We start from the raw sequence: 15,389 nt of genomic DNA, 5'->3' as shown, positions 1-15,389 counted from the left end.
GATATGTTCTGGAATTCTATAGTGAGACATCCCCTCCATTGTTGAGACAGGTTTTGTAAATATTATTTTCTGTATACAACTTTATTGAATTGTATTTTCATATATAGAAGGTGAAGAGGAGGAATATTGTAATTTATAATAATACAGATAAATAAAAGTATGCAAAGGTTGGCTGGGAGGAGCTTTCCTTTTGTTTTAGAGCATTGTATTTGTTATGTTTACAATATAGATCTTTTACAGGTAATCCTCAACTTACATTTCACTTGGTGACCGTTCAAAGTTACAACGGCACTAAAAAAAGTGAGTTATTTTCACATTACAACCATTGCAGTATCCCCATGGTGGCAGGAAAGGTCATAAAATGCAGCAAAATTCACTTAAATGTTTCAGTTAGTAACAAAAACTTTGAGCTCAATTGTTGTAAGTCAAGGACTACCTATATTTACTTTATTTAACCCCTGAAAAGAACAATAGAGTCTACATTAATTTGTGCTAACAAAACACAATTTATGAATGATTCACTATGAAAAACAGTGGTTATGAGTAATCTGTATTATGCCGGAAGCATAAAGATTATTATATTGCTTTGGACCTTGAAGGAAGGTGCTGATCGTATTTAAGTCAATATTGATCCATACAAATTGTTTTAATGACATATTTCTCTCAAAGTAAAAGACTGTAGTTCGTTTGCAAACATGATCTTCTGTTCTTCATTACTTGCTGTTATCCCCACATAAATATAAAGTAGTCATATTGTACTTGAATATGTATGCCTTTTCAGCGTGTATATGTATATGAAACAACTAAATTATTGAGTTGTCATGTCTAAATTTTAATAACATAGGACAGTGGTCCACAACATTTGCAGCTTGGTGGCCCAGAAGTGGGGAGGGGAACTGGGCTGCACGAGCAGCGGGGTGTGCTCATGTAGGCACAGCTCAACTCACACAAATTGCAGTCCAGTGTGCACATGCATGCACACACAGCCCAGTTGTGAATAGGCCCCGGCCCAGGGGTCTTCATTTTTTTTCAACAGTCTTCGTAAATAATTCAAAAATAAAATATTCAGGTCAGATAATTAAAAATTCCCCAATCTGCTGTTCATGCATATAAATCCATTTTAGATATTAACTACATCTTATTTGAAATGGCCTGAAACATTTTTCCTATTATTAAAATAATTAAAAATCTACATAGTGTTAATTGCTTAAAGTTGAATATATAGATTCTTCAAACATTGATATATTTTGCCAGTGAATGAATTGTCTGAGGCCTATTTTCATCAGAAATATCTCCTCTAGGTTTAATTATACCTGTCTATACTAGACCAGAGTTGCCCATACTGAGGACTACGGGTTTCTTACAGTGGTGAAATCCAATTTTTTTTTACTACCGGTTCTGTGGGCGTGGTCTGGCCTGGTCTGGCCTAGTAGGCGTGGTTTGGTGGGCATGGCAGGGGAAGGACACTGCAAAATCTCCATTCCTACCCGACTGTGGGACCAGCCAGAGGTGCTATTTGCCGGTTCTCCAAACAACTCAAAATTTGTGCTCCTGGTTCTCCAGAACCTGTCAGAACCTGCTGGATTTCACCCCGGTTTCTTACACTTTTGGCATTATTTTTTTTTCCTAGCGTATATGCCAATATGATTTCAAATGGTATCACTGTAACTGGAGTTATTCAGAAAGATTTTAATATCTATCTGTATATTTTAATGAATTCCAATTTTAGATTGAGTTTTAGTCATATGGGCCTGTTGTGACTGTTACGTGGGATGTTCACAAATATAGTGTTAGAGGTTTTGAATATAATGATGATAAAATGCACACAAATAAAGTGAGGTATCCTTCTGCATTAGAATTATCTGTGTTTAGTTAGTGCTGCAGCCAAGAAATTAAAAGATGCTTGCTCCTGGAGAGGAAAGCTATGGCAAATCTAGATAGCTTCTAAAAAGCAGAGACATCACCCTGCCAACAAAATTGCATATAGTCAAGGCTATGGTTTCCCAGTTGCAATGTATGGTTGTGAAAGTTGGACCATAAGGAAGGCTGAGTGCCAAAAACTTTAAGCCTTTGAACTAGGTGCTGGAGAAGACTCCTGCCAGTCCCTTGGACTGCAAGGCAGTCAAACCAGTCAGTCCTAGAGGAGATCAACCGGGACTGCTCTTTATAAGGCCAGATCCTGAAGATGAAACTCAAATACTTTGGCCACCTAATGAGAAAGAAGGACTCACTGGAGAAGAGCCTAATGCTGGGAAAGATTGAGGGCAAAAGAAGAAGGGGATGACAGAGAATGAGGTGGCTGGATGGAGTCACTGAAGCAGTAGGTGTGAGCTTAAATGGACTCCAGAGCAGGGGTCACCAATCTTTTGGACCTCAGGGACCACTAAATTCATAATTTAAAATCCCGCGGACTATGAATATGATCTGCCTAATGACCAGCTGGGTGAGTGTAACTAGGTGGTCATGTGACCGGGTGGGCGTGGCCAAATTGATGTCACTCACATCGAGGGGCACCTTGCCAGCCTCTACTCGCCCTTTCCCTCCCAGCCACTCCTTGCTTCCCTGCCCTTAGGGCTCCAACAGGAAGCAGTTGTTGGAGCTAAGCAGCCACCATGAGAAAGAGTTGGCAAAACAGCTGGCTCAGTTCAAATGACCAAGAAGGAGGCTCAGCAGAAGCACCTCACTGAGGACTAGGAACATAGGCTTTCCAAACAGAGGAAAAACCTGCGGGAGTGCAAGGCCAGGTATTGGCGCCTGGAGGTTCGGCAGGCTGAGATGGTCAGACAGTTCCAGGCCATGATGCAGTCCCACTGGAACAAGGCCTTCCGGCTCTTTGCTACCAGTGGCACTTCCTTCCAGCCTTCACCCAAAGCCCCACACCAGGAGGCTGAAGCTGACCCCAAGTCGGAATTTCTGCCCCCCTATGACCCGCACAAAAAGAACTCAAAGGGGGAGACTCTCTGCAGCAACACAGATGTTCATTGCATGTATCCGGCCCAGCGGCCATAGTTTGAGAACCCCTGGTTTAGTGCAATATAAGAAATGCAGATAACTTTTCTGAGGACCACCAAAATTTTCTCGCGGACCTCCAGTGGACCACTGCTCCAGAGGATGGTAGAGGACAGAAAGGCCTGGGAGAACATTGTTCATGGGGTCATGATAGGTTGGACACAACTTTGCAACTAACAACAACAAAAGTTAGTGCTGATCCAATGGAGAGAAAAAAAATCTAAGAAGGGAGGTAGAAAAGGCAGATTATATTAAAAAATATATATATAAAAAAACTATTGAGTAAATTAGATGTCTAATGACAAAGACCATATGTTGCAATAAAATATATTGAATGCAGAAGCAAAGGCTATTCTCCCTTTGGTAATATAAAAGTCAGCAATTATTCAAATCTGTCTTGAGTGGTAAATTATACTCGGAAGCTTAGAGCTTTTGAGTTAGATAAATATATTTAATATACCAAAAGAACTGCTGAAAGTTGTATATAAAGTGATCTGGATAACATGTTTAACTGTCATAAAAATCACTTCCTCAAGTGTCACACAAGAGTATTTTTATATCTTTGCAAGGTAATTCATATAGATTCTTGATTAAGAATAGAATAGAATTTTTTATTGGCCAAATGTGATTGGACACACAAGGAATTTGTCTTGGTGCGTATGTTCTCATTGTACATAAAAGATACCTTCATCAAGGTACAACACTTAATGACAGTCACAGTGTACAAATTTAACACAATGATTCACACTTAATGATAGACATAGGCTATAATTAAGCAATCAGGAAACAATCAATTACATTATAAATTGTAAGGATAGAAACAACAAAGTTACAGTCATAAGTGGAAGGAGATGGGTGATGGGAACGATGAGAAGATTAATAGTAGTGCAGATTTAGTAAATAGTTTGACAGTGTTGAGGGAATTTGTCGTGTCCCACTCCTCCGCTGACGGCTGGGTCCGGGAAATCCGAATCAGGCTTGCCTCTGCAGCTCTGCCCAAAGTCCTAGCAAAGTCCTCAGAGCAGGCAGGAGACCAGTAAGTGACTTCAGCAAGATAAGTTTGACTTTTGCCTGACTCAGAGACTGCCAGAAAGTAGCTCCTTTATATAGGCCATGGGGTGTGGCTCCATGACTCAGCACTCATTAAGGCCTGCCCCTCCCTTCCCTCTGTTGCCTCCGCCTCTCCAATCTTCTGATGCGAGGGTCATTCCAATCAGCTGTTCTTGGGAGTAAACCCTCCTCAGGCTCACCTGCTGTGGAGGAGGGGGAGGGGTCTAGCTGCTCCGTTTGCCTGGGCATGGAGTCAGGGCTGGGGCAGGGAGATGCTCCTTCTTCTGCAGTTTGTGGGGGCATGGAGCCAGGACTTGGGCCGGAAGGCATACATTCCTCAGTGTTGGGGAGCAGGTAAGAAGGCCCCGGCTGCTCTGAGGGCGGGCAAGACACAACAGAATTATTTGTTTAACAGAGGGATGGCGTTCGGGGAAAAACTGTTCTTGTGTCTAGTTGTTCTGGTATGCAGTGTTCTATAGCGTCATTTTGAGGGTAGGAGTTGAAACAGTTTATGTCCAGGATGTGAGGGGTCTGTAAATATTTTCACAGCCCTCTTTTTGACTCATGCAGTATACAGGTCCTCAGTGGAAGGCAGGTTGGTAGCAATTATTTTTTTTGCAGTTCTAATTATCCTCTGAAGTCTGTGTCTCATTGTTGGGTTGCAGAACCAAACCAGACAGTTATGGAGGTGCAGATGACAGACTCAATAATTCCTCTATAGAACTGAATCAGCAGCTCCTTGGGCAGTTTGAGCTTTCTGAGTTGGCGCAGAAAGAACATTCTTTCTTGTGCTGTTTTGATGACGTTTTTGATGTTAGCTGTCCATTTTAGATCTTGCAATATGGTAGAACCTAGAAATTTGAAGGTTTCTACTGTTGATGCTTTGTTGTCTAGTATTGTAAGAGGTGGAAGTATGGAAGGGTTTCTCCTAAAGTCTACCGCCATTTCTACAGTTTTGAGTGTGTTCAGTTCCAGATTGTTCCGGTCGCACCATAAGGCTAGTCATTCAACCTCCTGTATGTATGCGGATTCATCATTGTCTCGAATGAAACCAATCACTGTTGTGTCATCTGCGAATTTCAGTAGTTTAACAGATGGATCATTAGAGATGCAGTCATTGGTATACAGAGAGAAGAGGAGTGGGGAGAGCACACAGCCTTGGGGGCCCCCTGTGCTAATTGTACAGGTATCTGATGTGATTCTGCTTAGCTTCACCTGCTGCTTCCTGTCTGTTAGAAAGCATTTAAGAAGCACCTGAGGGTAGAACAAGAAGCAATGGGTGGAAACTAATCAAGAAGAGATGCAATTTAGAACTAAGGAGAAATTTCCTGACAGTTAGAACAATTAATCTGTGGAACAACTTGCCTGCAGAAGTTGTAAATGCTCCAACACTGGAAATTTTTAAGGAAATGTTGGATAACCATTTGTCTGAAATGGTGTAGGGTTTCCTGCCTGGGCAGGGGGTTGGACTAGAAGACCTTCAAGGTCCCTTCCAGCTCTGTTATTATTATTATTATAAAATGTTTGCATACATTGAATATCTTTAAATTTAACTATTGTTTTAAGTACCTTTAGTACATTGTAAGGTGTTTTTATTCTTGATAAAAGCCAGCTATTTAAAATAAATATTGTAATTGATTAGATTCAAGGATGAGCAAGCCCATCTTCTTTTCTGTTTTTATTGAAGTTGGCTCAGATTTGGCTGTCAGATGTAATTTGTATTTTATTTATGAGATTCCATATGAGGTTGTTGGCATTCTTGCAAAGCTAGAAAGGCCTGGTGGATGGGATAGGATGTCTCTGTGTAGATGGATGGATGGATAGATAGAGAAAAAGGAAGGAAGGAAGGAAGGAAGGAAGGAAGGAAGGAAGGAAGGAAGGAAGGAAGGAAGGAAGGAAGGAGAAAGAAAGAAAGAAAGAAAGAAAGAAAGAAAGAAAGAAAGAAAGAAAGAAAGATAAGATAAGATAAGATAAGATAAGATAAGATAAGATAAGATAAGATAAGATAAAAACAGTGGTAGAGATTTCCTTAACTTCTAATTTCATTTGGTAAACATTTTATATAGCAAGAGGTTAATCTTGAGGAAGTGTCAGCTTTCTTTAAAAAGAGATCTGTTTGCAGAATTGTTAACAATGCAACAGCAAATGATATGTTAAGTCTTCCTTCAATTTCTGGTTCAAATGATTTTAATACTGCAGGGTGGAGTGCTCTATAGGTCACAAGGTGCAGTAGCAATTAAAAGTATATGCCCATCTCTCCATATTGGACCAGAATCAAATGGAATTTCAGTCTTAACATTTGAATGTGAACTGTACACAATCTCAATTCTATCTTTAATGTATAATGTTTTCTTAATTGGAAATGTACTGTAATATTTTAAGAAGAACATAGGGGAACACACTCAGCTTATCATCCATTATTTATTGTTTAAATTTGCAGTTGTTTTAAAATAAATTTTGCATTGGTTCTGAGATAAAAACATAAAGATCTTTATTCTTACAGGAGTGCATCAGAGCCTTAGGCCGAAATAAACCTCATACTCCATTTAGAGCAAGTAAACTTACTCAGGTCTTAAGAGATTCATTCATTGGAGAAAACTCTCGCACCTGTATGGTAAGTTAGGCATGTTGCAGAGTGTTTCACTGCATGAAAGAGAACTCTTGGGGATTGTATATAAATAAGTTATATATATATCTGCTGGAACTCAGTAAGTTCCTGAATGGGAAGGATTTCTGCTCCTTAACTAAAACATTGTTATTGTATGATTTATGAAGATGTTACTGGAATACCTTTATCCTGGCAATTTTTCTGGTGTCCTATACCAGTGGTATATTAATTTATAAAAAAAACTCACTCAAGTTGCAAAATAATACCACTATTCTCATACATTTTTAGAAAATGTAATTTTCAATTCTTTTAACCACATCTCCCGTTGCTTCCTCTGTATGTTTTAACAAAATTCTTAGCCTGTTTTACCATGCATTCTTTAACTTTTTCTTCTGTTTCAAATTTCAGTAATGCTTATCCTATACATTTTAGCCATCAAATGTTCCTCAAAACCAAATATTCTTTTTTTTAAAAAAAAAATATTATTTCCAACCAATTGAAGTGTATACATTTGTTATCCTGCAAGAAAATAATTCTGGCATTTTCTCTCTCTCAGATTGCTACTATTTCTCCAGGGATGGCATCTTGTGAAAACACTCTAAATACATTAAGATATGCAAATAGGTAAGAATAGTACTTGTTTAAAATATTTACATAAAATCTTAATTTTGGTACTTTGTTAGCAGTATTATATTGTTAGACATATATACATCTATATAGTTAGAAAATTCAAATTTAACATGAAAGTTAAAAAAAATAAAATACAGATAAACAATGAAAAAAGTTTGTTTTCATTTAACGTTTTCAAAAGAGAAGTTTTAAGACTCAGTCACTGTGTACCTTAACTAAGGTGCTCAGTGTATGCTGGACTATTGGCCTCTTTAAATTTAGGTTTGACTATCTATTAATGTTTTTAGGTTCTTTTAGGCAACTGGTCAGGGCTCAGAAACTAAGCAGGGAGTACCTAGTTGGTAAAGAACTGCCAGGGAATATCAGTCCTATGGACAAGTTAGGAAGGTTCAGGAAGAAGGTGATAAAAAAACTACCTCTGAGCTACTGCCAAGAAAACTACATGGACATATCTGTGAGATCACCAGGTCTGAAGTCTGACTGGAAAGAGACTTGACTTATGTTTAATATATAAATTCCAGTTTTCAATGAAGCACATTCTAAGCATGTGTAATTAGATAATACTGGTGGACATCTATGAATTGCATTGAATTTATACTCTGTAATGTGTCATTAAGTTCATGTTACTTAAATCAGCAATATAGGTGATGAAACCTGCTACTTTTGTTTCAGTTGATGAAGTTATACAAATGAATCTCTATTCAGATGTGTGCTTCATAGGCCATTAGTGGTGAGATAATGATCTTTATTCGGTTCCAGCCATTGACCTTTAAGATGTTCAAGTCTCCACCCACTGACTTCAATTCCCTATTAATTTTTTTTCTCTCCCAGAGGTTTACCAGAGAGTTAAGTCTAGATAGATTATGATGCATTTTGTTGCAAACATGATTTTCATTGTTTTTACAAGAGCACTTTCTTTTAATTTCTCTGCTGTATCTTGCTGCTGCAGAGTAAAGGAATTTGGAATTAGTCCTTCGGACATTCCCTTCTCACAGGGTAGTGGCAGTCGCTCTGATCTCTCTCCTTCCTATGAGTATGACGACTTTTCTCCTTCAATCACCAGGTCTACTTCATTCTTTACATGGAATGTTAATTTTAGTGGTTTATTTTTCTATTCTGATGTGTAATTTTATAGACATACTTCCACTTATTTTCTCCCCTGAATCATTTTTTTTTTTTTGGTTTTCATTCAGTTTGACAGATGGTAAAATTGCATGGCCTGCAAATCATCTTCTGAATTAGCATTCACCTGTTCCAAACATTTCATACCAAAGTTTTTCGTTTACTTCAGTGTGTAAGAGGTGGTGATGTCACCTTTTTGTACTAGTAGTTTCTTATCTGAGTAATAGATGTACACTACTGATTCATTTTATATGTGGATATTTTGTGTGTACAGGTATATGGGAAAGAGATGCGAAGCAACTATATAATTCGATGCGGTGCTTGACTACAATTTTCTAATTTTGTAATTGATATGTTGTGATTGATTTCTGCTATTATAGACATACATGCTCATGAAGTTGACATCACCACCATTTATGTAAATTGTCTGTGAATTCATGAAATGATTTTCCCCCTCCTTAAATTCAGATTATATTAATTTTAAAATGAACATCTATCTTTAAAATGTAGAGTCAAGGAACTAACAGTTGATCCCAGTGCTGCTGGTGACGTCCGTCCCATCATGCATCACACTCCGAATCAGATTGATGACTTGGATGCACAGTGGGGTGTTGGGAGCTCACCTCAGAGAGATGATCTTAAACTACTTTGTGAACAAAATGTGAGTAACTCAGATATCACAGTTATGGAAATGCAAACTCTAGTTTATTAGTTGTAATCAAATTATTTAAATATTAATTTATCATCTTATTTTGTATACATTCTTCCTAATCAAGCTTAGATATTTTTGAGCTCATGGGGCTAGCAAAAGTTTTTTATATTTTCATTTGAGTTTTTTGAGAGTACGTACATGTAAAATACATCCAAAGTTTGTCCAGTTGTCATGATTCAACCTTCAAACACCTTTTCCTGGATGACCTGAGAGTCTTCATTGACACTCAAAGTCCTAAGTGTCTTTGATTAAACTATTTGGGGGGGAAAAAAACCTGTGTTGTTAAATTTGTTCATCAATGTATATAAAACAAACATTTGAGTCAGTAAACAAAAGAACACAGGAGCAGCATTTTAAAATCTGCTACTATGATTATTTTTGTTCACCAGTTCAGTCTAACATGGAAGTATTGATGGAGCCAACAAAAAAAATTACCCATTCTTCCAGTAGGAATGTATGAGCAAATGAATCTGGTAGGAAATCTCCCTTGAGTTTTGAGTCCTGTTTTTTAGAGAAGATCATTAGTGCCAGATTCATGATATATGGAGTTAGTGAAAGAAGGAAACAATACAAGATAATGATCTGCTGGATCCTGCTGGATCCTGCTGATCCAGCATATCTCCCCATATTTTATAGCTTACTAAGCAGGGAGTGGGTGAGAATCTCCAAATGAACACAATCTCCTCTCACATGACAACTTCATTGCTTCATTCCTCATTGTTTCTTCAGAATGTTCTTTTTTTTTTTTACAATTAAAATATATCAAAATTGGACAGGATTTCTTGTGGAATGCAGAGATATACCCCCCCCCCCAAAATGGAAAGAAATAGAAACTCTTTATCATCTTTTTTCTTCTTGAAAACTTCTTTCCTCCAAAAATTGGAAACAAATGTATTATGAAGTATTACTCTTTTTTAATGATAATTGAGTTGTGAAATAAACTAATCTCTGTATAGAAATCATAGATCAATTTAAGAACTAAACTAACAAGGGAAAGAATGGGAAAAATTTGCTTCAATCAAACAAATCTTCCTTTCACAAGCCCATGAAATTGATCAAATACGATATCAAGAGAAAAGCTGATAGTGGTAGGAGTTTTAAATTCAGGAAATGAAGTTGATTGGACAGCTTTTCATATTGCAAAATATATGTTCTTAGTCTTCCTTCATATATCTTTCAGAAAATTTCTGCTTTTTGATAAGTAAAGAATGTTTAGACATCTTGGTTTTAGTTCAAAGGTGATTATTTACTGTTTCCAATTTCTTTTCTGTGTGCTCTAAACAGACTAGAATGAAGGCAACATTCCTTAAGACTTCAGCTATTTGTAGCTCCTGTTTAAAACAGTGTTTTAAAAATCTTTCAAGCAATACTTTTACAAACATTAACTAAAATACCACTTTTTAACTAAATAGATCAATTATACCTTTATAAATCAATTAGGCTGTTCATAGGGTATTTAATTAAGTAATGGATAAATATATATCTGCAAATATTTTCTAGAATATTCTAGAAAGAGTGTTTCCCCTCTCCTCGTTGCTTCGAACTTTCTGGGGCTTATGTCTCAAATCTCAGAAAAATCCATTTAAGTTTATAGCATTTGATTGACACTGGGAATATTAAAGGAAGGTGCAAAATTGCTGCAGTTACTCCTTGATGTTTATTCTACATGCTGGCTATCTGTACCACCAAGCAATGGTTGACAAATTATTACAGGATAGGTTTATTACTATTTTACTTCAGGTTGATAAAAGGATGGTATGTTTCAAAATATACTCAGCCATTTCTTTCTTCAAAATATTGTTTTCTTTGCTTTCCATTTTGAAACTCATTACAGTGAGGTTTATTGTTTCTTAAAGGAGGAAGAAGTTTCACCACAGTTATTCACTTTTCATGAAGCAGTGTCACAGATGGTGGAAATGGAAGAGCAAGTAGTAGAAGACCACAGAGCTGTCTTCCAGGTAAATGTTATATGGGAGATTGCACAATATAAAATAAGAATCTTATGCACTAACTTCGTGCAAAGATAAGAAGTATGATAGTGGAACTGAATTGCCTTATGGTTGGTGTAGTAGAGTGCATGCCCCTGCCAATTTGGTGAGAAGGAAGTGGTTGGAATGGGATGTATGTCTGCTTTGGGACATTGTCTGAGTTAATTGGAGGCATTGAGTGTTTAATACAGTAGCACCCCCAAAATCCAGTGGGATTGCTTTCTAAATAAACAATTTCACCATCCTAGAATGTCAGTTATTGTTGAAGTGATGGAACTTTCACAAATAACTAATGAAAAAGCATATGGATATAAAATTAATGGGCGTGGTTGTCTCCTCAACAATGCTAAAATGTATTTTGAAGTCCCACCTGAAATATTTGAAAATTAGATCTGAACTAGAAACATTTTTTCTTTTTACATTTGTGTGTAGTTTCCAAAGGGCTTAAATTGGTTTTTATCATAGCTGTTTGCAAAGTGAGAATTGTTTGATTTGCCAGTTCTTGTTTAAATAACTCTGAAACTTATTGCATATTTTTAAACTGGCAAACTAGTTTTAGTATTTGGTAATTACAAAGAAAGTTGGCAGTAGGATTATTTCTTTATAGACACTTGATTTGGCTTTTTAAAACATTTATAAAGTTTTTGTGACATAAGAGAAAGCTTGGAATTATAAGGGGTTATAAATTTAAAAATTACTATATAGAATTTTTTTTTAAATTCGAGATATATGAACCGAATAAAGTACAGGTAGTCCTCAACTTACAATGGTTCATTTAGTGACTGAAGTTATAACAGCACTGAAAAATGTGACTTATGACAGTTTTTCACACTTATGACTGTTGCTACATCCGCATGTCACTTAACAACAGAAATATTTGGCTCTATTGTGGTCGTAAGTAGAGGACTATCTGTAGATGGAATTATATCATGTTTTTCTTTATTGCTTTTTATGAGCTTAATATCACAAAACTAATATTATTTTTGGCCATTTCTTCTGTTCTTTAAGAATATATCTTTTTAAAAAGAATATTAGAACTTTAAAAATCACTTTTGAGATTATTATTTTGATATGATCATTTAAATGGATTTAAAATTCTCTGAGAATTTTAATTATCTTCTTCAAAACAATCTGGTAATTTAAGAGAAGTGATAATCCACTTCAGTTTATATCTGATAATTCTTTTCCTTGATTCAATTATTGTGTTTCTCTCTTCTTTGATGCTTTTAGGAATCAATTAGATGGTTAGAAGATGAAAAAGCGCTCCTGGAAATGACAGAAGAAGTAGACTATGATGTAGATTCATATGCTACACAACTTGAAGCAATTCTAGAACAAAAAATTTACATTTTGACAGAACTTCGAGGTAGAGGCTTTTATCTTTTTTGGAATGCTTTTTGTGTATATGAGAATATTATTAGATTAACAGCTACATTGTTTTAGAATTTAGGTAGTAATTGTGAAATGACTCCTTTCTCTTCTTCAGCACAATAAAAATTAAGAAAATCTTATTAAGATCAACAGATCAATAAACATACGTGTAAATGGAATTCTAGATGGTACACAAGGTTTTTCAGTTGAAATCATATCGCAGTATAATATCTCATTTTGGTTATTATTGAAGATTAGAGGATAACATACAGACACGTACCATGTAGTGGTACATAGTAACGATTTTTTCTCTGTCTCAATATCAGCCAAATTTATTATTACAATTTCAGTGAATACATATTTCTTCCTATTTCACTTTTTCCCCCCCAAACAGTACAACTTATTGAAAGTAATGCAAACTTTCTCATGAAATTCTTCAAGGAAAATGTAAACTACCAGTCAAGCTACAGACACTTGAATGATATTATTCTGAAAAAGTCATCTGCAAATTTCTGTACTTGGCTAGCATACAGTGAGAAATTTGGCTAGATAGGGCTAAAGCCAACATTATGATCTTAGAAATAATCAGAATGTTACATGACCTTGTAGCAGAGTGGCTGAGTTTGAAAGATAGAAGGTTGGCAGTCTCACATCACCTCTCTCAGAAGTCCTCGAGTGTGTGTGGGGGGGGGGGGCTGCCTCCATCTTCAGTACCACTTGTCTTCAAGCATCCTCAACCCTAGTTTGTGAAAGGCCCCTCATAATCTTTCTGACAATTAAAAGGTTAAAAATCTTTTCTATAATGTAATTTCCTGACTGTAGCTTAGAAATACATGATTAAAGTTTCAGCTCTTCTTCCCCAGTAAAGACAGGTCTGTCTTTACTAGAGAGAAGCAAAAGCAAACTTTATTTAATAATAAAGGAAAAAGAAGATGTCTGAAATAAGGCAGACTGCAGAAGGACACTGGTTTGTTAGAAACATCTGGCCACTTTAAAGCATTGGAGTTATGCTTTATAATTCAAGATTCTGCTGAAATGATATAACTTCATGAATACACTTCTCTAATTTGTTCAGAGAAAAGAAAAATAGAGTTTTGTGCAGTGAAACAATACAAGGATTAACATTGCCAACAACAACATACCTTGTTAAAAGTTTTTACCTACTTTTCTGTGGATAGCAGTTTTCCTGATTCCTGGACTTTAAGTTTCCTGGATATTATAGTAGGTTAATTCTGAGGTTGCTGGGGAGATTCAAAGAACCCCAGTACTCATTCCAGCTTCAATGTTCAGCTTCTCTCTCTTACTCCTCCATTTCCATCTTTGAAGTTTCCCTTTTGCTTTAAAACAGACTCAAACTTTCTGTCTCAAAAAGGGAGAAGTTGGGATATCTGTCTGTAACTTGTAGTATGCCACATGTATAGACAACATATGAAGGTAGTAATCCTAACACATATAATACTTGTGGAAGAGTGATCCACTATAATTTATAGCAAACCTTAGGTGCCTATAGTTCTTGTTTATCTTGTGTTTAATGTAGAAGACTTTGCTTCCATTTACATTACTTCAAACTATAATATATGAAGGTATGTTGTTAGTGATGGTCAGATACCCTTTAGGAATTGTGTGTAAACTATGGTTTGATTTATTTAGAATGGAAGCAGAAGCTTCCAGTTTTCTCTTTATGGCCATCCCGGTGGAGGAATAGAGAGCAAGTGGTGACTCTAGGGGTCCCGGCAGCCTTCAGGCTCTCCTTTAAGCTACAGTTTAAATATTATATTCAAATGAAGCTGTTGCCTCATGAATTGGGCATTGGAAGCCCACTGAAATTATTTGATAAGAGCTTTCCCTTTTTTGTTACTTTTTAGATAAAGTGAAGTCCTTTCGCACAGCACTACAAGAAGAAGAACAGGCTAGTAAACAAATTAATCCGAAGAGACCACGTGCCCTTTGAGGCGAACTTCTGCTGCTAAAAGATGCCTGAATCTTCATTGCTATACCATGCAGCTGGTTGGAAATGAAGTAGTAAGAAGTCTCATCTACTTGAAAGATCTAAAACTTTTGAAGTGTCTGTAGAAATGTTCCATTTCTTCCTCCCCCAGCCAACATTTCAGTTGTGTGGAACGCTCCTGAATGTCTGGAAAATGCATCTAGACCAGATAGCACAACCAGGCAGGTTTGGGAGCTGGGAAGCACTTTTGTTTCAAATGTTTAATGTAATCAAAATTGTGAATCTTTTATGTTTTGGAAATCTTTGCCAATTTTTTTTTAAATAATGAAGTACAATGGTGGACTTGTAAAAACTTCACAGAATTTTGTTTCATTTAGTCAAGTTGTTGCAAAGAACAGCTGTGCAGTTTTGTATTTGTATGCATGCCCACCTCATCAGTGATTGTATATACCTCTTCTTCTAAACAGCTGTGCTTACCTCTACGTGTTTTGTGCCTTGATCAAGGCAACCTGATCTTAAATGTCCTCTCTAAAGCACAGCCTTAATAAATGCCATTCTTTATTTGTCAATGTAAATTACTTTTACTATTTGTACATTTAATGTGTGTTGTTTTGTTTTTCTTTTTGTGACTAGTTCTTCATTTCACAGTTATGTGCCATATCATTGATCTGGAATTAAAAACTGTCAGTGTGGATTGACAGTGAGCCATTTCATTTTTTTTTTCTCTGTATAAATCGGGAATCATGGTTTCTTTCAATGCCATAAAGAGTGAATCTAACATCTTCTTTGTAAAGAACAAAGCTATAAATTAGTGAATATGTAATAAAATGGTTCTGGTTTATGAAGGAGAGTTATATCTAGAGTAGTGCAGATTTACAATATGTGTGCTAGAGGGTTGTCGAAGTAAAGATGCAACCTGATCTCTACATAAGAATAGAAGAGGTATCCAAA

The 15,389-nt window shown here is 36.3% G+C and overlaps 1 protein-coding gene across 7 annotated transcripts in view; it reads left to right on the top strand.

Annotated features, from left to right (window-relative positions):
* KIF2A (kinesin family member 2A) overlaps window positions 1–15,130 on the top strand; it is a 70,390-nt gene extending 55,260 nt beyond the window's left edge. For 6 of the 7 annotated variants that reach the window (XM_058169681.1, XM_058169683.1, XM_058169684.1 and 3 more), the window contains 6 exons: window positions 6,563–6,673; window positions 7,224–7,291; window positions 8,930–9,080; window positions 10,988–11,089; window positions 12,350–12,485; window positions 14,356–15,130. In XM_058169681.1, the coding sequence (XP_058025664.1) occupies window positions 6,563–6,673; window positions 7,224–7,291; window positions 8,930–9,080; window positions 10,988–11,089; window positions 12,350–12,485; window positions 14,356–14,441 (654 nt within the window). In that variant the 3' untranslated portion in view covers window positions 14,442–15,130. Of the gene's footprint in view, window positions 1–6,562; window positions 6,674–7,223; window positions 7,292–8,246; window positions 8,361–8,929; window positions 9,081–10,987; window positions 11,090–12,349; window positions 12,486–14,355 lie in introns of all 7 variants that reach the window. The other variant, XM_058169685.1, reaches the window with a different exon arrangement.
* Window positions 15,131–15,389: the final 259 nt, after the last annotated feature.

Source organism: Ahaetulla prasina, chromosome 2, assembly GCF_028640845.1.
Source record: "Ahaetulla prasina isolate Xishuangbanna chromosome 2, ASM2864084v1, whole genome shotgun sequence".
NCBI classification, from domain to species: Eukaryota; Metazoa; Chordata; class Lepidosauria; order Squamata; family Colubridae; genus Ahaetulla; species Ahaetulla prasina.
Note: the sequence above shows the minus strand (reverse complement) of the source record. Positions and strands in the feature narration are given on the sequence as shown.